The sequence below is a fragment of the Mchenga conophoros genome, linkage group LG5 (genome assembly GCF_057382185.1).
Source record: "Mchenga conophoros isolate Kocher_MC1m ecotype Shallow Benthic linkage group LG5, M_conophoros_male_GT1.1, whole genome shotgun sequence".
Lineage (NCBI taxonomy): Eukaryota > Metazoa > Chordata > Actinopteri > Cichliformes > Cichlidae > Mchenga > Mchenga conophoros.
The window spans coordinates 10,276,116-10,298,659 of NC_140530.1; the positions used below are offsets into that span (position 1 = coordinate 10,276,116).

Here is a 22,544-nt window from a genome sequence, read left to right on the forward strand (position 1 = left end):
CAGGTGTCACCACTCTCGGCACAGTCACTGGTACCGTTTCTTCTAGCTTGGCGGGAGGCACAGTTGATAGTTCAACTTCCTCTCTCGTTACTCCCATCACCACACTGGGAACCATTGCTACCCTGTCCAGCCAGGTCATCAACCCAACTGCCATTACAGTTTCAGCTGCTCAGACTAGCCTGACTTCTTCCTCCGCACTGCCCTCTTCTACTATGACAGTGCAGGTAATACTCAGCAGCTCCACTTTGTAATATTTGTATTTTAGTCATTAGGCTTTGAAGCTCTTGCAGTAGCATGTGTCATAAGCTTTAAGTAGTATATCACAACATGCTGAAAAAGACCATATGTGAAGATGTTGCTACCTCTTCTTGTAAACACAGACTAATGGAGAGCTGCTCCTCAGAAATTTTCAGACAGTCAATGAAGTTCTTCTGTTTTAGACCATGTATAACATACTATTTGCCTTAGAGCTGACATCTCTTTCCTCTCAGCAGAACCAGCCCACCCAGGTGACTCTGATCACAACTCCCAGTGGTGTTGAGGCTCAGCCAGTACAAGATCTACCAGTATCCATCCTGGCTTCACCAACCTCTGAGCAACCCACTTCCACTGAGGCTGGAGCTGCTGGAGAGAGCTCTGGAACTGTCACTCTGGTCTGCTCTAATCCGCCCTGTGAGACCCACGAAACGGGAACTACCAACACAGCCACCACTTCTTCCGCAACAATTGGTGCAGGACAGGTCTGCTCTAACCCACCATGTGAGACCCACGAAACCGGAACCACCAACACAGCCACCACTTCGTCTGCAACAATTGGAGCAGGGCAGGTCTGCTCTAACCCACCATGTGAAACCCATGAAACAGGAACCACCAACACGGCCACCACTTCCTCAGCTACAATCGGTGCAGGACAGGTTTGCTCGAATCCGCCCTGCGAGACCCATGAGACCGGAACTACCAACACAGCCACAACTGCTTCTTCAAACATGTCTGCGCTACGCATGTGCTCCAACCCACCATGTGAGACCCATGAAACCGGAACAACAAACACGGCTACCACAGCAACGTCGAACATGGGAGGAGTGCAGCAGGCGTGCTCCAACCCGCCCTGCGAGACCCATGAGACCGGAACTACCAACACAGCCACAACTGCTTCTTCAAACATGTCTGCGCTACGCATGTGCTCCAACCCACCATGTGAGACCCATGAAACCGGAACAACAAACACGGCTACCACAGCAACATCGAACATGGGAGCAGTGCAGCAGGCGTGCTCCAACCCGCCCTGTGAGACCCATGTGACGGGCACCACCAACTCCACCACACAAGCTTCATCTAGCATGAATGCAAACCAGACAGACACGGTGCAGAGCGTGTGCTCTAATCCACCCTGCGAAACCCATGAGACGGGGACCACCAATTCTCCGTCCACAGCCACCTCCAGCATGGGAGGAGACCAGACCAGCACAACAACAGCCCTGGTCCAAAGGGTTTGCTCCAACCCTCCCTGTGAAACACACGAGACAGGGACCACCAACACAGCCACAACTGCCACTTGTAGCATGGAGACAGGTGAAGGCACTGGTATGTAAACATACTGTGTACATTTTACCTGAATAATCTTATTTCTTTTCTTTTTCTTTTATAATTAACAGCAAGTTAGGTTTCTGTACACTGTGTGGTGACTCTCAATCTTTCTTCTTTTTTTAATTACACTTGTCTTGATATTTCTTAAAATAACATCTAGATCTCACATGACGGATGATTGTTTTTCTCTAAGCAGTAAAAGTAGTTTGTTTAGAAATCAGCTATGTTACTATGTCTCATTAGCAACCCAGCAGACAGAAGAAGGAGCAGAAGGTACCAGCAGCACAGAAGAGGCATCCACCACAGCAACAACTGGCACCACCCAGGGCAGGGCTATCACTACTGTCACTCAGTCTACACCAGCCCCTGGACCCTCTGTGCCTGTAAGAATACCACATCATTCCTGTCAAAATAAGATCCTTTTCTAAAAACCATCCAGTATGACTTGGTGATGGTGGTAAAACTAATCCTAGTAGATGTCCACGTTGGGGCTGCATTTCTGAATTTGATATGCTGTACAGACAAAAGTACCAGGCCACCTACACATTACACTTAAAGGATCTGCTTGACCATGGAAACTGAAGTTGTGAAACTCCTGGTGCACAGTACTTGTGCTGACGAGAAAGCCAGAGCAAGTTTATAATCCTGTAGGTATTGAGTCAGCAGAGTGTTGATAGAGTGTTGGCGTCCTATTACATTACTGCGCTGAATATCTATGAACAAAACATTCAGAAATGTTTGTAAAGGCAGACTGTATTGGTAGGTGCCAGAATTTAAACACCGGTGGCCATAGGACTGAAAACGCCTGACTTTGCAGATTAAGAAGTGTGGCCTAATACTTTTGTCAATATGTGTGTACGAATATGTAAGAAGAATGTCATTTCCAGAGTTTCTTTCTCATTGTGGGGTATGATTTCTTTGTTTCCCTCTAGTCGATCTCATCCATCACAGAGGGAGTAAGCACTGCAGCTAGCTCCACAGAGGAACCCATGCAGACTGATGAGCCAGCATCAGCAGAAGCTGCACCTGTTGAGGAAGGAACCGCAGCAATGGAGACGCAAGCAGAGGTGAATAAAGTATGAAGGCAAAAAAGTCTGTTTGGCCTTTGATTTTGAAATTCTTTGCAGTCATGCATTTTCCATGTTTTTTTGATGGGACTGATTTAATGTGTTCCCCAGGGAGAAGCAGCAGCAGCGACAGCCTTGAACCTTCCTTCAGAGCTGATGTCTGAGGGCCAGGGAGCCACACTAATGGTGACGGGGCTGTCGGACGAGGAACTGGCTGTCACTGCAGCAGCAGAGGCGGCTGCACAAGCAGCAGCCACAGAGGAAGCCCAGGCCCTCGCTATCCAGGCGGTCCTCCAGGCAGCTCAGCAAGCCGTAATGAGTGAGTAGAATCAAAGCTTTTTGTTCACAGACTTTCGAATTTTGAACCATAGCATAGCCTAAGTTCAAGGGCTGGCTCTAGTTAACAGGACACTTGTCAGTAAAACTATTCCTCTAGATGTGAAACTCCTGAATTCTCTGTGATCTTGCTATTCATAAAAAATGTATAACTTACAGATGAAGGCGATGCTGCTGGAGAGAACCAGCAACCCACCAACATCCCCATCATGCTGACCCAGCAAGATCTTGCAGCACTGGTCCAACAGCAGCAACAATTGCAGGAGGCTCAGGCCGCAGCTCAGCAGGCCACAGTGGACACAAGCTTGCCCACCGAGGGTCTTGCTCCTGCCGACAGCCTCAATGATCCGTCTGTTGAGAGCAATGGGCACAACGAAATGGCCGCTGCAGTCACAAGTGCTGTGGCTTCTCTCCTGCCACGCACCACAGCTGAGAGTATGTTTGTGTTGTGTTTGGTTTTTTTATAGTTACTTTGAATGTTACTGTTTGTTACAGCAGACTGATTATTTTTGTATTGCTCTTGACATTGTACAGCGCTTGCGCCATCAAGTACGTTTGCACCCTCTGTATCTGTGGCAAGTCCAGCTAAACTTCAAGCAGCAGCCACTCTAGCAGAGGTCGCCAATGGCATTGAGGGAGAGGTGAGTCATTTTGGTGCTGCTGCACTTCTGATTATGTCAGTTGAGGTGAAGAGAGGAAAGGAGGAATTTGCTGACCGTTTTTGTTCCCATGCAGAAGCAAGCCCCTCAGCCAGCTCCAGTGAAGCCTGTCGTGAAAAAGGAGAACCAGTGGTTTGATGTTGGGATTGTTAAAGTGACAAATATGGTTGTCACTCACTACTATGTGCCAGGAGATGATTCTCAAGGAGATGTAAGTTGTCTCAGGGAGCCTTTTCTTGTTCAGAATGATATTGATGTGCGTTACAAGAATCCATCTTTATCTAACTTGTATTTATGTGTTTGGTAGGATGACTCTGGCATTATACCAGACTACAGCCAGATGAAGAAAATGGAGCTGCAGCCTGGAACAGCTTACAAGTTCCGTGTTGCTGGAATCAACGCCTGCGGTCGTGGAGCTTTCTCTGAGATTTCAGCTTTCAAGACTTGCCTACCAGGCTTCCCGGGGGCACCTTGTGCCATCAAAATCAGCAAGGTAAACAAACCCTGTTGCATTATAGATTTTACTCACAGGTGTGCCATACGTGATCACGTGAGCCATGGTTTTGGCACCAAGTAGCATCTTTTCACTGTATCCCCCCCAGAGCCCAGATGGTGCCCACCTAACCTGGGAGCCACCCTCGGTGACGTCAGGAAAGATCATTGAGTACTCTGTGTACCTGGCCATCCAGAGCAACCAAACAGCTGAAGCCAAGGCTTCCACCCCAGCCCAGCTAGCCTTCATGCGTGTGTATTGTGGACCCAACCCATCTTGCTTGGTTCAGTCGTCCAGCCTCTCTAACGCACACATCGACTACACCACCAAGCCAGCGATCATCTTCCGCATTGCCGCCCGTAACGAGAAGGGCTATGGTCCTGCCACACAAGTTCGATGGCTGCAAGGTGAGTTCACAAATAAGTTCTTTAAAATATTAAAAATACTTAATTACTGAGGCTGCTGTTGATGGATTGAATCTCTCCACTTTAATGCCCTGTAGAATCTGGCAAAGATGCCTCCTCTGCAAAACCGGCCCCCAAAAGACCAGGCACCTCTCCTGATACGTAAGTACAGTATTCATGTTTCATATCGTGCACACAGGAACATTTCATCGATGAATAAAACATCCAGCACTTATTCTGGTTTTGTGTGTTCTCCTGCAGTAAGTCTACTGGTCCAAAGAAAGCAAGGACGGACCAGTGAGGTGGCCTGGAGATCCCTCCCAGTCTTTTCTTTTGGTCTTTTTTTTACCCCACTCGCTGTCTTTTTATCAAGAAGACTGACCATCACCCTTTCTCCTCTTCATCCTCATCCTAACCTCATCCTCCATCCACTTCCCCAAATGTCTCAGACAGAGACGGAAATGGAGGCAGAACAACCATATGAAGCCGAGACGAAAGTTGATCTGAGAGATGTTTCTGTAGATAAAACCCTCCTTCCTCCTCGTTCTGTTGGTCGTACTATTTTTAGAGCAAACCTAGAAGCACATTATCTTTTTCAGTCACATCCCCTTCCATCCTTTTAACACCTATTTTTGACTTATTTCAATAGTTGGAACAGTATAGAGAAGCATTTACATCTTTCACAAACTGGGAGCCAGCCTGAGCGCAATGTTACCCTTTTTCTTTTTCCTGTGTTTTTGGGGAATTCTGGGGGGGATGTAGAGAGAGACTACATGGAATGATGTACAGTGTTGAAAAAGGCTGTGGAAGCATTAGTATAGATGAGAGGAAAAAAAATCGGTATGGAATCAAATAAAGCACTTGTCCTCTGTGAAGGAGGACTTTTTTTTTTTTATTATTATTATTATTTTGCTCAAAACTAATTTGCTTCATTGAGAACCAAGTCTGTACAGTCATCGTACTGGACTCCAGTCTCCTGGTAATGTCATCACTGTGCGCTTTTTACCCCAAGATGAGGACTGGTGGCCAACATGTTGGAAGAATGGCAAAAGGAAGAGATTTGTAGAGAACGAATGACTTTGCTAGGACTGAGACTTGCAGCACACATGGAAAAAAAAAATCTTCCCAAAAAATTAGCAAGCAATGATGCAGAAGATCTTTTGTGTAGTTTATTTTTGTATTTTTTAAGCTTTTTTCCTTCTGTGTGTATGTGTATGTTGTGTGCATTTTTAAGAGAAAAAAAAATACATCAGTTTTTTTTAACTGTTGTTCATCCCAATAATTTGTGTTCATGGGAAGATGTTGTGGCTAATGTTGAGGTTGCCACTCTATTTTAAAAAAAGAAATCTTCAGTTGGTTGTATGTTCTTGTTAACAGATGGCAATGAAAGTGAGAAAGACTTTTTGTATTTGTTCCAAGTAGAAACCGCAGAGGTTATAGGACTGAAGGGAACTTTTGATGTGGACCCAGGGAGAGGAGTTTTTACTTTGTTTACTACTCGATACTTGTGTTGCTTCATTTGCCAAACATGGAAACACAAGGGGGAGGAGAGGCTTAGAAAAGACCAACATCAGATCTTTTCCATCCTTTCCCCTCCCCCTCCATGATAGCCCGATCAGTTGTCCTATGCTTTTTACGCTTATGAATGTGCTGTCCTCACGTCTAAGTTTTAGAATGGCAAATTATCAGTAGAATAATTTTCCCTTCCCCTATTTGATGTATGTAAATCCATTTAATAAATCTTTTGTTCCTTTCCACGGCTCTGTATTCCAGACTACAGATGGTGTGCGAGCTAACTGTGACATGTAAAACCCATATGTCTTTTGAACGGCGATGTCTTGGGAAGAAAGCTTACATAGCTGGAGTGTACTCACTTGTAAATTAGTTCATTCATAGAGCAAGAATGGAAAAAAAAAAAAAAACAGACAAAACAAAAAAAGGAAACATCTTGGCCTTTTATATAATTACCTGTAACAAACTGTTTTTACATGTTGGTCATCTCTTGATTGCCTTTTGTGTCTTTGCTTATAAAAGAAACGTATATATATATATATATATATATAAATATATATAGTCTCCCTAATTTGCTTCTGTCAAGCTGATTCACTGTAGGAGTCCGAATCACTGCTAGGTTCATTACAATACAAAACTTGTACAGGGAGGAGGTTTCTGACTGGACATGAGTGTATATCTACTTTGTAAGAGTGGATTCAGTTGTGATGGTAACGACGGCCACGAAGATGAGAGCCCGGGTTTGCCGCTTTTTCTCTGGCCCGTGCCTCGGGTTCTGTTTGTGATTTCTCCCGATTACTTTCTAGAAATGAAAACTTTCTCTTCATATGCATTCATAATTTTGTGCGTGTCGGTGTGTCTGTTGAACAAAACTAGACATGCATGCAAAAAAGCAGTGTATTTTAGTAGTGATGCCTTAAGTTAGACCATAAGCTGAAGGTTCTCAGAAAAAAAAGAAAAAAAGAAGAAAAAACATTTAATGAGTTTGTTCCTCTCTCCATGTGGTATACAATTGTGTCCTTTCCTTCCACAGTACCTTTGCTGGGTCACTATTTTTGCACCCTCGTTAGATAGGTCCTCATCAGCAGTGCCGAGGTCTCTGAACTTTCCCCTTCCACACTGGGACGAGTGCGCCTCTCAGCACTCACAGGTGTTGCGAGTTTCTCTCGGCTGTTTGCAGGTTATCTGGAAATGTCCTGTATTTTCCAATGTGTGTTTTTTGTACTGTAGGGAGTAATGTATCTTTTATCATCAAAAAATAAACATGTTAAACATAAAAAAAAAAATAGGCTTTTGTGCGTGTGTGTTTATTAAAAGTAAACACAAGACAAGTTGAGTCACCTGCTGTAAGCCACGCTGAGCCGCTCTCAAAAACGGCTTCTCTACATCCAGATCTTCTTTGGCACTTCCTTCAAAGTATTCAGCTCTAATTTCCTCGCACCACTGCCGGGACAGCTTGCCAGACACCTGAGAGGAAACAAAATGTTACTCACATGATGGATCAGAGTAATGTGTGGAATAAAACACACAAATCTAAAGGATGGGCCTCTTGGCAAACTGAGTTTCACGAGCAGCGGGCTTGGAAAGCCTGTGGTGACCAGAACACGTCAAACTAAACAATGGTCACTTTTGTCATGCTGAGAGCCATCCTGAGATGGCATCTGATTTGTAAGAGTTAATAAACATGGATTATACAGATTAAAGGCTTAGCATTAAGAATATAAAGGACAAACACAGCCCTGATTTCTTTATATTTGCTCCTAGTGAGCCAGTGATCTTGACCAATAGTTCTTCAGGCTTTCTGAAGGTCTTTCAAAGTTTTTCTTTCTACACTGACTGCATTTCCCTCTGTTCAATCCAGTCATAGACACTAATCTACAAATCATTCAAGCATTAAATAAATCCACCTAACTCAACGCATGAAGTCTTCACATAACCGAAAACATAGCAAACCCATTTCAAATGATATTGTTAGGTGCTCCGTTACTAGCAGCCTGTCATTAAAAACATTTGTTCACATTTCTTGACTAGAATCTACTAAAAATCCCAAAGACAACACTTTGACAGGCATAAAATATTTTTGCAAAGGGATTTCCATTCGCATCTCTACAAAGTGTGCAGTGACTACTATACGTAATGTAGTAGTCACTGTTAACTGTTATTCTGTCAGACTTCAGCTTGTGTTTTTGTATTTTATTTTAATTCAAATGTCCCAACTCTGCCTAACCAAATAAAATAAGCACAAAGGAAAGCTAAATATCGTTTAGACAGTTTCTCTTTCTATCCCAATAACACTTAAATGGGTACACTGTTATTTCAGCTGCTGGCTTCTTCGTCAATCATTTTTAGGTCCGAGTCGGGATGTGGCTATAGATAGTCACATCTGATTTTGAGCTGCCACTTCCTTGTGAGAGTCACATGCAGTGTGTCACTTTGCATCAGCTTTCTTCATTCTGCAAAACTGAATAATAATCAAAATAATATCAACTGACAATTTTCTTCCACTGACTTCAAGTAGTTTTCAGGCTTTCTTGTAGATTCATTGCATTTTCTCTTTGTGGTAGTTTCCATCCAATTCCAGTAAAATCTGCACTGATTGTGATTTACAGTTTTCCTCCTTGGGTAGGCAGTAGAACAGTGAGGTTAACCTGCACTTGACCCATGCTTTCTTCACGTATCTTTCCTGCAGTGTTGACTTTTGAATACCAGAACCAATCAAAATGTGAGACTGAGGGACAAGAGATAAAAAAAAAAAAATGCTGTGCAGCCTCCACATAAAGTAGGACACCTGGTTACCCTGGACGCAGCTTACTTTACTGTGCGCTCACACCAAAAATAGAACAGAAGAATACAAAATGTTAATAGAGACTTCACTTTTGATCTAACACTCACTGTGACTTGCATTTCCTTTGCAAGAGTGTAATTTACAAGTGTATTTCAGAAAGAAAAGAGAAATCTCTTGGTGTAAACAACATGAAAGCATGGCTCCATTCTACCAACAGTTCAGGCTGATGGTCGTGGTGTTGGTGGTGTAATGGTGAGAGGGCACATTTTCTTGGCACACTGGGCATCTTAGTACCAACTGAGAATGGTTTAAATACCGCAGCCTACCCGAGAACTGTTGCTGACCACGTCTATACCTTAATGACCGTCTTCAGATGGCTGCTTCCAGCAGGATAATGCCACAGAGCTCAAAAATATCAAAGTGGCTTCTTGAGCTTAACAATGAGTTTGCTTTACTCAAGTGGTCTCCACAGTCACCAGACTGGAATCCTACAGAGCACCTCGGGGATGTGGTCAAACGGGAGATTCACATCATGGATCTGGAGAAGCTGTGTGAGGCTGTGGATCAAAATCTCAGAGGAATCTTTTCCCACCACCTGGGGAGTCTACACCATGAAGAATTAAGGCAGTTCTAAAGGCAAAACTAAGCTAAGGTGTACATTTAAAAGTGCCCAGTGACTGCATACACACAGAATGGCAAAATTGAAGCAATTTGATAACAAACCCGATAACAAGGTAGCTCAATATAGACTAAAGGTCCTAAACCTAAGTGATCACACTTAGGTTTAGTAGGTTCCCACTACAGCACCAGGCCGGAAAGCAGGTAAGACAAAAATGATGTTATAGTTCAGTCGTGGTTCCAACAAATCTGCATTTAATAAAACTGTACTGAGCCACGTGTGTGGTAAACCTGGAGATGCCTCACTGAGACCGACTGAAAGAAGAGGACTTTGACTAACCTCTCGGTCGCTCAGATCCGTTTTGTTGCCCAGTACAATAAAAGGGAAATCAGAAGGATCCTTGGGTTCCCCTTGGATCAAAAACTCCTTCCTCCACCCATCCAGAGCAGAGAAGCTGGCCTTGGATGTGACATCAAACACCAGCATGCAGCAGTGAGCTCCCCTGTACAGAGGTGTACCCAGAGACTGGAACCTCTCTGTGCCTGCTGTGTCCCAGATCTGACATACACACAGTGGGAAACATGGGATTAACCATCCTATATGACATGAATGTCTTGTTCCTGGGTGTGCGGGGGCTTGTTTCACTGCCAAATGCACAGGTGAATTACCTGCAGCGTGACTGTGTCCCCATCTATGCTGATTGTTTTAGAGAGGAAGTCGGTCCCCACAGTGGCCCGGTACATGTTGGTGAAGCGGTGATTCACGTATCTGTTCATGACGGAGGATTTTCCCACCCTAAGTAAACACTCACATGTTTAGTGGAAATCGACAAAATGAAGACCTCTCGCTCTTTTACCGGAGACAGGCGCATTATTCTTCTTGCATCGCACTGCGCCGTTAAATACAAGCCCACACTTTCACACTTTTGAGAATTTGGAATTATGTCTTAAACTATGAACAGAAAGAGAGCCGGAGTAAATGAAAGTGAAACAAGTATCGGTGGAACTGCGGAATTAATAAGAACCTTTAAATGCCCCTTTAACTCACCCAGAGTTTCCTATGAGGATTATTTTCAGTGTAATAGGACCCTTTTTGTCACTCATATCCATGTCTGATTGTTTGGCCCAGCCGGTATGAACCCACGAGAGCTCACGCTGCCGATGCCTTCACGGGTCCCTAGAAATATGCGCCTTCAATGACTGGACGTGTCACACGCCTATAGCCAGATTTAGAAATTAAAATAAAATAACTAAAATACTAATATTATTATTATTGTTTTAAAGTTTTCAAGTGATTTCCTCCGTGTGTTAAATATATTCTTTCTTTTTTTCTTTTCTTTTGTTCTTACCACACTGCTGGCAAGTTGCAACTAAATGTCCAAAATTCCAATTAAGTGGCTGTGCTTTGAAGGCACCTCATCATGACAGGTGATTGGCACACAGCCGCGTTCTCCTCATTCCTGTATGAAAGGTCCACAGACTCAGCAACAGGGCTCTACTCCAGGAACAACTCTGAGTTTGTTAACCCTGAGCTGAGGAAACTCCGGATCTTCTTGTTCCAGAAAAACAGTCAACTTCAACTCTGAGTCAGTAACTGGGGTCAGATAACCTGCTCGCTGGCAGGTTTTAATTAGCGAACTGAGTTTCTCTCTGACTCCTCCCCTCTTGCTGCACCTGAATCACCTGGCTGACACCTCGAATCATTTCCTCATTTATAAAATCGCAGTCATTGTGTAGGGGAGTGAACTAATCTGCAGAAGTTGACGTTTTTACAAGCACTGAAATCCCAGTTAGACGCTAATTTGTTCTATTTTTGTACTTAACATTAAACAGGCATTTACTCCTCGATATACAGGTATATACAGCCATGACGTTGCATATTTCTAATCAACCCAGTATAAGATCCACAGTCTCCATCTCTGTGGCTCTGTGGAGAGTAGCTGTCAGACTGTCAGTCAGCTCTTCTGAAACATTTACTGTAGCAATGACTGTTTCAGTCAAACTCGTCTGTGTAAAACTTTAGACGCACCACATACTGATGGTGATGGAAAAATGTCTGTCACAGCTCGATCTTGGATATGATGGGAATATTTGAGTGAAGGTGAGACTAATCTTCACAGATTGTTCACAGATTCAGTCACTGAATAATCTGAAACAATTTAAAGCAACTGAACCTCAAAATATTTTCCACTGAAGATCACCTGAGTGACTCTATCAGTGACTCCAAACTGGATCAGCCCTAAGGTAGCCTATAGGCTCTGTAATGGATCAGTGTTTTTGATCACTGTTCGGCTTTACTAATAAAACTTTACATTCTACTTTACATTCTACATTTGGAAAGCGGCCCTTCATTTTTTATTATTATTATTATTATTATTATTATTATTATTATTATTATTATTATTATTGTTTTAAATATTTTTATTTATTTATTTATTTTTAGATCAAACTATAATGATTACACTGGTGAACAGTAAAGATTTATTTTTCTATAAATCTCAAAAATGGGATTGTTACAGCCCATCAGTACATCAAATGTTCACTAAACAAATTAAAATACATAAAAATAAAAATGAAATGCTCAAAACTGTAAAAAAAAGCCCAAAAAAAAACAACCCTTCCTTTATTCCCCATTAGAGGGCAGTATAGACCTCAGGTGGTTTATTTTTCTTCTCGGACAGATATGCTTAGAGCCATGAGGTAGGGTTGCTTTGAATAATCATTAAATGACCAGTTTAGTGTTTTTAACTAATTGTGAGGTTAAAGTTATTAATGAAAGTTAAAATATCATCAATATTTTAATTAAATGTAAAAAAAAAGGCTAAAAGAAGAAGGAGACATATCAGAAAGGCTAAAATGCTGACATTTACTCACACTTTGTACTTTGATGTTTCAGAGTTTCCTTTTATTGGAGTAATCAAATTCTGCCATCTTTTATTACGTTTCACTTTTGAGTGTTCAGGTTAGTGCAAGAAAAAAACCTTACAGTAACCAGAGGACAGGTTCATATATATCTATCTATATATACATCAATCATACAATCATCATAAGAATATGTTGAATTCACTGCCAAAAGCCAACGGAAAATCTCATGATTCATGAGGTTAATGAGGTGAAATAATTACCATAACTCAGTATACAGTTAGTGTCATTGTTGGGTCTTACAGAATGAAAAATAACACTTTAAAAATAATGGTTCTTGAAATAAAATGGCCAAGAATGTGGGAATTTCGTCATCTAAACAGCATCATTAAACGATTCAGTAAATCTCTGCGTAAAGAAGAACAAAAAACAATGCTGATCTTAAACATGATGCTGAAGTGGAAATCCCATCTTAGTATTATTCAGAAAGTCACAGTCAGTAAACTTTTTTTGCTGCATCCACAAATGTGAGGTGAAATTCCACCATACAGAGACATAGAGGCATACATGAACATGATCCAGAAACTCTGAGCTCTCCTCTGGACTGACCTCATATAAGATGGACTGAGGCAAAGTGTAAACTCTTTGGTCTCTCTTTGCTGATATTGTATTTGAAAATCATGGACTTTGTGTCCTTGCTGTTGGAGAGTAGAGGAATCATTTGGCTTGTTATCAGAGCACGGTTAAAGGCAGTACCCGTGATAGTATGGGGCACATCAGCGCACACTGGATGTATAAACTGCCTCTGTGAAGGGCTTGATTGTTTTCAGTGAGGCCATGCAATCAGTCACAACCCCTCATCTACCCATTGAAAACATCTGGTGCACTATGAAGCAAAAATATGACAGAAGGAGTCAAGCAGCTGAAACCCTCGAAATCCTTTATCAGGCACGAATGAGCAACATTTGCTTTATGTCACTTGTCTCCTCAGCTCTTCCACCTGCTGCCTTTAGGGGTCACCATAGCAGATCATCTGCTTCCACCTCACCCTATCCCCAGCAACCTGCCTGTCAGCTTGATCTGCTACATACTTTCCACATGCCCAGACCATTTTGAGCTTTCCTTTGAACTCTATCTCTAGCTGAGCCGTCCTGATGTACTCATTTCTAATCCCAATCTTCCCGGTCATTTTTAGAACTCAATACAATTGATCAGTTTCAACATCTAACATGTTGTGTTTTCAAACCAATACTATCACACTTTTTTTTACTTGATGCCTGCCTTTAGAAATGAGATTCTAGATTAATGACAGATGAGGTAGAGTTCAATTTTTCTTTGTCTAGTATCAAAGTTACTTATTTATCCTAATGTATGAGCTAAATTGGAAGCTGGTTATCAAGAGGTTAACATAAAAGCATATATAAAATATAAACAATAATAAGTAGGAAGTAGTACTTACTACTGAAACACACGGACACAGAAAATATAAACAATGCAGAATTTATATTTGTGATCATAAGAGGGGTAAAAAAAAATTGTGCAATCGTCAGTTAAAAACAGAATATAAAACCTATAAGAAAAGAAAAACTCAACTACTTGACACAATGCTGAGATTCCTTCATATCTATGTCCTGTAGTGACTGTCAGAGGTGCAGCAGAACACTGAGATTGCAAAAAAACAGCAACAGAAAAACTAGCGTATCTCTGTGAGTGGCACTCGTGAGTGCCCGCCTAACTTTATTAGACAATGGATGGAGACACACTCATAACGCTGTGCTGCTGCACAAAGTCCACGCTTGTTTGGGTGCCAAGAAAGCGCCTAAACATTTATTTCAATCACAGTGAAAGTAATGGAGATGTGTACAACCATGGAGTGAAGACTTTTTGAAAAAGTGAGGACCTTCTGGATGTGACCCCGGTCTGCTCCTCCTTTCTTTCACACCTTTTAGAAAGAAGAAAGAAACAGAAGGTGTGTGAGTGTCAAGATTCAGGTTTATGGGTGTTGGTCAGAAACAGCTTTAGGCTATTCACTTAGTTAAGTCTGTATTGAGGACCTAGAGAAACCATCATGTCAATAAATGTCCTCAGAAACAGACTGTATGAACATTTGTGTGTGTGTGTGTGTGTGTGTGTGTGTGTGTGTGTGTGTGTGTGTGTGTGTGTGTGTGTGTGTGTGTGAGAGAGAGGGGGGGGGGGGGGAGAGAGAGAAAGAGAGAGCGCTATCCTCCTGGGTATAGCAGTGGTGCTGCAGCCCTGCATTGCAGAGATAAGACCACCGCCTTCACAGAAGCCTGTTTCTTGGGAATTTGAAAGTTGTCCTCATACTCCACTGTTGACACACAATGTCATCTGTCATCCAGCTACGAAGGCCCTGAGCAACCTCCTAACTGTCCGACAAGACACTCCAGCGTTAGTTCAAACTGTCTCTGTTGAGATACTGTCAACAGAAGAAGAAAACTGTGTCCGTGTGTGTGTGTTTGCCTTGCGTGATTTATGTAGTACAGCCACTTACACGCTGTAGGGCCTTGTAACCCTGACAGTATGCCTGTACCGCTTTATGACAGTAAGCGGCGGGCCTGTAATTCCTGGCCTCCTCCTTTCATCTTGATAACCTCTTATCAGAGCAGAGCAGCACACTCGCACTGTGGCGGCAGCCACATCCCTGCCCGGCTGTCCACGCTGCCACAGAGACCTCATCTCACTCTGGTACTACTGCTCTCATTCACCCAGGCTACAGTGTTTCACATCCAGCACATTCACATTTAACTGTGCCATAACTGCCATTAAAAAGGAAAACCTAGAGGGGACAAACCTAAGTTGTCAACACAATAAATTGATAGCACAAGCTGGAGCCTATCCAGCTTTGCCTGAAGTGGGCTTACACTGCACAAATTATCATACCTTGATTACACGATGATGTCAGACAAACTTTAAGCTTTGTATAACAGAATCCTGAATCGAATTTTAAAGTTTTACCTGGTACTCTATTGCATTGCAGAACAATAAGTAGTATTTGCAAATAGTATTACCAACAGCCTTAGTGTAAATGTTCCTGGAAGAATCTGAATTGGTCTTATACGGTAGATGAAGAGCAGATAATAACTCAGACAGTATTCACCGCTTGTGTGTGTGTATTGCTTGGTTATTTATTTAGTATAATCACTTGCTCTTAGTCTTATTATTGAACCAACAGCAGCCTTTTGACAAATCTCATAAAAGGAAAAAAAACAAAAAAAACACTGACAGGTGTGAACAGAGCAGGTTTCTTCTTCACTTATCTACGTGACAACAAAGAAAACATGACACAGGTGTCATCAGAAGTTATACGGAGGTGATGAGGAGGACATTTTATTACAGCTCTGCTTTTTCCTGATATCCAACTGTTTATGGGTCCCCGGGACATTGACTTCACTGACTTTTACTACTTTAACAGTTTATTTCTGTTGTTCCAGGATACTAATTTCACAGCAACCGGTGATACTGTGTGTGGAACGTTTAGGGAAATGAAAGGCTTAGTTAGAATTTTTGTGTAACAGTTGCCATGACCTATATATTGATTTGCATCTGGCCTAACTGATACCACTTATTAGCCATCGCTGCCTTGTCGGACGCATTTAACTTATCTGCCTCATTCCTAAAAAAAACCCAGTGTGGTTTTTTGTTTTTGTTTTTCAAAAAGGAAAAAAAGAAAGGCATCAATTCTTCCCAACTGTTTTTCTCCCCTGATTTCCCTGAAAACTGTAAATGAACAAAGAGAGAGGAAAGTTGGGGAGCTGCTTTGACTATCAAATGACTTCGACAGTGTCGGGTTTGTGCGCAGCCAGGCCGTGCTCAGACCATATCTCTCCCTATGATTGCAGCGTCTTCGCCGATTTGCATTACTGTGTTCCATTCTAAGCTTTGCTGGACCACAAAGAAATTGTGTCTTTGCATTTTATATTTGCTTTGTTCAAATGTCTGTCAAACTCTTTTCCATGTGGGCTTGGTCTTATCAGGGGCTGTATGCACATTTCATCAACAGACAAAAAAAGTGTCCATCCTGCATGCACACCGCAGGAAGCGGAGTTTATTTTATATTGCATTAGTATATGCATTTCTTTTAAGATCTGGAAAAAGACAATATAACACACAAAATATGATGTGCAATGGATCTGATGATTCCTATCGACTACGTGTAGTTGTTTCATACTGGCCTTGGTTTTGGTCCTGATATGCTTTTTATATACGGTGCTTCCTCTGTGGAAATAATCAGAGATACAAACATGTTATCAATACTACACAAGCAGCACACACAGCCATAAAGGAAGAGCAGAGGAACTAAGATTTAAAGCACCTTCACCTTTCGCTCCAGATGCCACAAATATTTATTACATTATTTATATCTGTAGATGACACGCTTAAATGTGATTTTAAACTCATGCCTGTACATATGTAACATCTAAGCCCCACACAAGCTCGTTCTCTCTGGACCAAAGAGGTGTGTCTTTTAAAAAAATGTTTGTCCCCAACCCCTCCCACGGACTGTCTCGTAGCCCTAAACTTTGCTGGTAGTTAGAGAAGTTTTTTAGTTGTAGCCATCAGCCTACAGTGAGGTCCAGCTGTGCACCACCTCCCACCTGGCTGCATATATTTTTCGGCTCTAAAGGCTCACTGCACCCATCAGTCGTCGGTGGCGTCCACTCAGGTAGGTGACCAGTCGGGACTTTGCCTTCTGTTCTCATATTTCCACCCCAAACACCTGGTGTAACCAGCTTGATTCGTTAAATACAGCTGGCTAGTTTTGTTGGTTAAGAATAATTGTGCATGTGAAACTTTCACTGGCGAGAATTACGATCATCTGAGGCAATTTATTGCTTGGCAGACTGTGAATTGTGGAGATACGAGAGGCGAGAACTTTGCATGAGGGCAACAGAGAATCTGTTTCCTTCTCTGTGAAAGTGACACTTTTTGTTTTCCGTTCATTATTTTCAATTGAATTTTCAATAATTACCACAAGTATATGTAACGGTAGAGATGAATTATAATATTAATTTAATTCGCCCACTGCACGAGTTCAGCTTGAAGTTGCTTACATCCATATCAAAAACAAGTCGACTGCTTTACACGGTAGATATATGTTCAGTGTGTTTTAATGCAAGTAGCATAATGTCAATCTATTAACATTGGAGTTTAGGGGCATAACACTCAAAGTAATTAATTGTGTTGTGATATGAGCAGCTGGGTGTGAGTTTCAAATTATTTCATCTATCCCTCTGGGGTTGTTTCTTTTTTAGTTTTGTCTCTTTTGATCAGTCCTCCACAACGTGCCGCCTCACCCCGCTGTGTCACTGCGCTTGTTGCGTTTCTCATCAAACAGATTTCTATTAATCAGATGAGATTAGTTTCATGTAGTATCAGTGGGGCTGGATATATTTAGCATTATAATAATGCTGTCTATCAGATTTTCTCAGAGTTTATCAGCCAGTATCAGTCTCTTCTCTTTCCTCTTCTCTTCCCTCTAAAGATACGGCGCGGGGAGAGGCCTCGTCCGCTGTTCTTATAATGCACATTATGATGCTGTGGGACGTCGTTGCTGGTATTTTGGAGCAGAATTTGTTTTTGATTCGACTTTTAAAGCAGTTTTCAGAAAGGGGCCTTCATCTCAAGCTCTAAAAATCTGCTCGAAATTTGCGTTTTTCTTTGATAAAAATTGAATCGCCCCCAAAAAAACAAAAACAGAAAGGGTTATTAATCACACAAATAAGTGAGAGTGTGAAAGAGACTGCTGTTAACACTCTGACTTGAAAAGAAAAAAAATCTGCCAGCAAACACCATTACACTTTGTGTGCGCTGCTGTGTTGTTTGTCCACACGGCCAGTCATCCCTATGGGCACATCTTTTGCATTCCTCTAACTGGCACACCTATTGTAGTGGGGCCACTTGGTAACCGTTTGGTCACTGGCTGTGTCGCTACATTTATAGACTCGTTTATTTTTAGTTTTTACTTTCAGCCGCAGTCAAATGAGGATCCTAGAAAAGGAAGTTTGAAAAAGCATGCTGTCGAGAGATCTTGTCCCTGATAACTTCAAGTTGCACTGGTTGTTGTGAAGAGAGAAGCTCGGTGATAATGCATCGACTTCAATCAAAGTCACGGCCTCTCTCGTTCTCATCTGAATTAAGAGAGTCGCAAACCTCCAGTGTGCGAGGAGTTTGGTGGTGTCTCTGTCAAGACCTTTTGACAACATGTCTCCATAAAGACTGAGAGCCACACACCTAAAAACAAAGTCAATCGATGCTCGTGTCCTTATATTCATTTTAAACTGTGCTAACTGTAAAGACAAATGCATTAGTGTAAGGGTGTAGAGTGCAAAGAGTACATGAATGAATAATAAATGACTCGTGTAAAATGAGGCTTGTGCACAGCTTAGATCTTTTCATCCTGGGTTGGTGCATTTGACAGCAAAAACAATTTAGATTTCTCACTATACTCGCCACAGGCTGTTTTACCTGCCAACATGGAAGATTCATCAGAGCAGTCCCACTGGGTGTCTCCATCCCTGCTCAGCTCAGACCCTCTGGCCGCTTTCTCCTCTGATTCTGGCCTGTTGCCTCCGGGAGAAGAGGGTGAGACGTTCTTCACCGGCCAGGACACTGACTACACCAGCCTGCCCTCTTTCTTCTCCACCCCAAGCCTCAGTCGAGCGCCAGCTCCTTACCGACACGGCTCTGGTCAGTGCTTCCAAGCCGTCACCCAACAAATCCATCCTCTAGTTCGCCTTCTAAATTGTGATTTGACTCTTATTTCTTCTTTCCACAGTTCGACCAATGTTCAACTCACCGAGCCTGCTCAGCAACCTTCAGCTGCTGGATGGGCTGCCCAGCCACTCTCTGAGCTCGCCCTACAACCCCCCAGTCTCCACCTGGAGCAGCAGCCCTCTCACTAAGACGCCATTGCATTCGCACACCCCGACCTCCCTCTACACCCCTGGAGTGACCTCCTCTTTCACCACTTCCAGAGATGGATACTCGTCTCCGGGCAGAGAGGGCAGGGAGAGTCCCCATTTTCAGGAGGCCCTCAAGGCAGAGCGCCTGAGCCCACTTGGGGGGTCTGGGGCTAGCAGCAGCTTTCTCAACCTGACTCCTGCAGCTGGCAGCGTGTACACTCCATCATCCCACCCACACATGCTAAGCCCCTACAGCTCATACATGAGTGGCCCACAGGACTACAGCTCCGCTGCCCTCTACTCCAGCCCCGGAGCCTGGATCAACCCCTCGTACTCCCCTAAACTCCGTAACAAGATGAGGATATCCACTCCAGGTGAGGATATATTGACAGGTGCCTCTTTTTCTTTTCCCTGGGTGGACCATTTTGGCACAATATTCTATAAAATGAAAATGCTCTGAAAGTTCAGCCTTGACGGTTGGTGGCTGTTTTGGAAATTATCAGATTTTTCTCAGCAGATGCAGATTTCATGGAACTGTAGATGGTTACATTTACAAGAAATTTGAATAAACTTTCAACCCTTGTAGCTCTCCCAAAATAGAAATTCGAACATCTGTACTTCAACAACAACTGAGCATCTGCAAGTTCCAAAAACAAGAGAGAGAGAGAGAGAGTTGTGAAACTAAAACATTTTGTTCTATGTTGAGTATAACAGTCTGCCCATTATATAATGTGTCACTGAGATCTTTGCACATGAAATAATATATTAAGAAACATTCATCCGTCATATGTTACACTCTGTAAACTGTCATTATTTCTCTGAACAGAGGCCAGAGAGTGTGTCAACTGTGGAGCCACAGCTACCCCTCTGTGGCGCCGGGATGGTACAGGCCACTACCTGTGCAATGCCTGTGGACTGTACCACAAGATGAACGGCCAAAATAGACCTCTAATCCGACCCAAGAAGAGACTGGTATGACAGGCTGATACGGGCCTCGTTTGCCTCCTTTGTAAACCATCGAACAAATAATCCGTCGTTACCAGGGTAGTTTGAAAAGCTCGACTATATCCTTTTCTGTGTCTCAGATTGTCAGCAAGCGCGCAGGTACCCTCTGTGCCAACTGTCACACAAGCACAACAACGCTGTGGAGACGCAACGCCAACGGGGAACCTGTGTGTAATGCCTGCGGACTCTACTTTAAACTGCATAACGTGAGTCAGTCATTTCAGATGAATCCACAAACACCTGGTAAATATTAAAAAAAAATTAATTAATTAAAAAAAATTCTCCTTCATTCCTCACTACAGGTTAACCGGCCTCTCACCATGAAGAAGGATGGAATTCAAACACGTAACAGAAAAGTCTCCAGCAAGAACAAGAAGAGCAAGAAGGCCGCCTTGTTGGAGCCGTACATGGAGGTGACTCAGCCGCCCTCCCTGGACGACAACGGTGGGCCCTTCTCCCTCGGCCCCGGGACTCTCCTCACCTACAGTCACTCGCCTCACCTCATGCCTACACCGTCCCCGATCCATCCCTCTGCCAGCTTACCCTACACGCACCACCTCAACTCTGGCATGGTGCCCACACTAGTGTGACATAACAGGACGGGCACCTGTGAATACTCAGACACGAGCCCGCTTCCTTGTATTGCCAGTTATTTGTACATATGTGTTGTTGGCTGTCATGCGAATGGAGTTTCCTGTGTATTTTACCTGCGTTTCATCCACATGTTGTGTTACTGTGCTGACTGGGCACTTGTGTGAAGTCCGATAAAATCACTCAGGTTTTGGCATATGTAAACACCCTAATAAGGGAATTCTCCCAGCTGTAAATACAAACACAAATCTGATTTACGGTATCTGTGTGACAATTCTTCTTTTATTATTCTTAAAGTAAAGCTATACCTTAGTTTTGTGCTTCAGGGGTCTGTTTTGTATTTGCATAATTCTTATTACCATATTAAAACTCTAAAGAAAAAAATGCGTGACTTATTCTGTTTGACTTATGAAGGCTTTTGTTTTAAGTCATTTGAATCCTCAGCTCTCTGAGCTAACCACAGCAAGGCCTGCTGTGGGAGGTTATTGTACTCCCCTGCCCTGGTATAATGGTGTCTTTGTGCTGGCAGTTCTCCACTTTGACAGTGTAATAGTACATAGCGGGTATGCAAATCGTCTTTTCCGCATAAGTGACAAACATTCAACTAAAGTGCACCACTTATGGCTGCTTTTATATTTAGACGAGCTACAGCACAACTGGACACACGAGGTCACGTTTGTACTTTTCATTACTCATCTCTGTTTGAATGTGCAGAAGGGGATTTTTGTTTCAATTTTACAGTTTTCCACTTTCATGTCAAAGGTCTCAAACAACAGAGAACGTGTTTAGAAATCAGAAGACAACAATACGTTTCATGACGTCGCTGCCCTTTGCGTGTTTTATTTTTGCCCATGTAGGCCAAAGAAAGCCGAGCACATGTAGATTGTGAGGTGAATTCTGCCTTTAGTGAAGTAGAAGAAAAAAATGCACACATGCACATTTTCCTCACCAACATTGAAACTCTTACTTCAGTAAATGGATCAGGCTATTACCAGTCAAATTTACTTTAACAAAGTAAAGACGAGATCACGGCTAGATTGACAAAATTGTAAAAATATATTACAAAGGAATTAAGAGGGACTTGTGAACATTTAATAAACAAGGGCTAGTTTGACTTTTACTTTTTCACTTTAAGCTCTAACAGTGCGTGACATATTAAGGTGCCATTATGTTTTATTTTGAAAAACCCTAGAGGGACAGCATTCAAAGACGTGCTGTGTAAGAACGTCTGTGATTGTGTTAACCAGCTGAATGCATTGTCATCTGAACAAACACAAAGCACTTAACAATCTAGGTGCACTGACTCCTCAGCCTCGTTTTTGGCTTACCTCTCTGTAGTTTCTGACCTTTGTGCTACAGCAAGTGGAGAAGCAGGAAATAAAAAAAAGAAATCCAGATAAACTAAAATTTAAATGCCTAAAATTATTTATAAGTACAAGGGTACATGCATTTACTTAAAACAGACTTAAAGAATGATTTTTTTAAGTTGATATAATATTAATATTTTAATATTCAGACACTTGGAGCTGATTTGATTGTTTTTCTAGAGGAATATGGCTTTAAAAAACAAACAGGGCAGGCTGTTTGATAATTGCCCAGCAGCATTGCCCTATTAGGGTTAAATTAGTACACACAGGCAAAGCTCTCTGGCACAATTTTATGACAAAACGCAAGATGCATATTGTTCTGTGCAAAGAAACAC

The 22,544-nt window shown here is 42.5% G+C and overlaps 3 protein-coding genes and 1 long non-coding RNA gene across 11 annotated transcripts in view; 2 read left to right on the plus strand and 2 right to left on the minus strand.

The window, feature by feature from the left end:
* hcfc1a (host cell factor C1a) overlaps positions 1-7,344 on the plus strand; it is a 14,285-nt gene extending 6,941 nt beyond the window's left edge. For 4 of the 8 annotated variants that reach the window (XM_085273154.1, XM_085273161.1, XM_085273155.1 and 1 more), the window contains 12 exons: positions 4-224; positions 492-1,584; positions 1,831-1,970; positions 2,520-2,663; positions 2,766-2,973; positions 3,150-3,425; positions 3,525-3,631; positions 3,726-3,860; positions 3,957-4,142; positions 4,252-4,549; positions 4,645-4,708; positions 4,808-7,344. In XM_085273154.1, the coding sequence (XP_085129280.1) occupies positions 4-224; positions 492-1,584; positions 1,831-1,970; positions 2,520-2,663; positions 2,766-2,973; positions 3,150-3,425; positions 3,525-3,631; positions 3,726-3,860; positions 3,957-4,142; positions 4,252-4,549; positions 4,645-4,708; positions 4,808-4,847 (2,912 nt within the window). In that variant the 3' untranslated portion in view covers positions 4,848-7,344. The remainder of the gene's footprint in view (positions 1-3; positions 225-491; positions 1,585-1,830; positions 1,971-2,519; positions 2,664-2,765; positions 2,974-3,149; positions 3,426-3,524; positions 3,632-3,725; positions 3,861-3,956; positions 4,143-4,251; positions 4,550-4,644; positions 4,709-4,807) is intronic. The other 4 variants (XM_085273158.1, XM_085273159.1, XM_085273157.1 and 1 more) reach the window with 4 other exon arrangements.
* Positions 6,942-11,035, minus strand: LOC146573782 (ras-related protein rab7). The gene is made up of 5 exons (XM_085273167.1): positions 10,510-11,035; positions 10,131-10,257; positions 9,802-10,020; positions 7,400-7,525; positions 6,942-7,282 (listed from the first exon to the last, which is right to left on the minus strand). Exons 1-5 carry the CDS (start codon positions 10,569-10,571, stop codon positions 7,196-7,198), a joined length of 621 nt encoding a protein of 206 aa, XP_085129293.1. The 5' UTR covers positions 10,572-11,035; the 3' UTR covers positions 6,942-7,195.
* Positions 11,036-12,394: 1,359 nt separating this feature from the next.
* On the minus strand, positions 12,395-20,773 carry LOC146573783 (uncharacterized). Its single transcript, XR_014892432.1, has 3 exons — positions 18,810-20,773; positions 16,517-16,559; positions 12,395-14,265 (listed from the first exon to the last, which is right to left on the minus strand). It is a non-coding gene; the product is annotated as an uncharacterized LOC146573783 (long non-coding RNA).
* gata1a (GATA binding protein 1a) lies at positions 16,873-21,206 on the plus strand. The gene is made up of 6 exons (XM_085273168.1): positions 16,873-17,007; positions 18,800-19,031; positions 19,120-19,620; positions 20,073-20,218; positions 20,332-20,457; positions 20,554-21,206. Exons 2-6 carry the CDS (start codon positions 18,818-18,820, stop codon positions 20,839-20,841), a joined length of 1,275 nt encoding a protein of 424 aa, XP_085129294.1. The 5' UTR covers positions 16,873-17,007; positions 18,800-18,817; the 3' UTR covers positions 20,842-21,206.
* The last annotated feature ends 1,338 nt before the right edge of the window (positions 21,207-22,544 follow it).

What these genes read in the sequence shown, in the direction of transcription:
- gata1a (XM_085273168.1), top strand. Translation starts at nt 18,818, where the DNA reads ATGGAAGATTCATCAGAGCAGTCCCACTGGGTGTCTCCATCCCTGCTC. An exon ending in GATGAGGATATCCACTCCAG is followed by an intron (nt 19,621 to 20,072) that starts GTGAGGATATAT and finishes TTCTCTGAACAG; the next exon opens with AGGCCAGAGAGTGTGTCAAC. An exon ending in TCCGACCCAAGAAGAGACTG is followed by an intron (nt 20,219 to 20,331) that starts GTATGACAGGCT and finishes TCTGTGTCTCAG; the next exon opens with ATTGTCAGCAAGCGCGCAGG.
- LOC146573782 (XM_085273167.1), bottom strand. Translation starts at nt 10,571, where the DNA reads ATGGATATGAGTGACAAAAAGGGTCCTATTACACTGAAAATAATCCTC. An exon ending in ATCCTCATAGGAAACTCTGG is followed by an intron (nt 10,258 to 10,509) that starts GTGAGTTAAAGG and finishes GTGTTTACTTAG; the next exon opens with GGTGGGAAAATCCTCCGTCA. An exon ending in GGGACACAGTCACGCTGCAG is followed by an intron (nt 10,021 to 10,130) that starts GTAATTCACCTG and finishes TGTGTATGTCAG; the next exon opens with ATCTGGGACACAGCAGGCAC.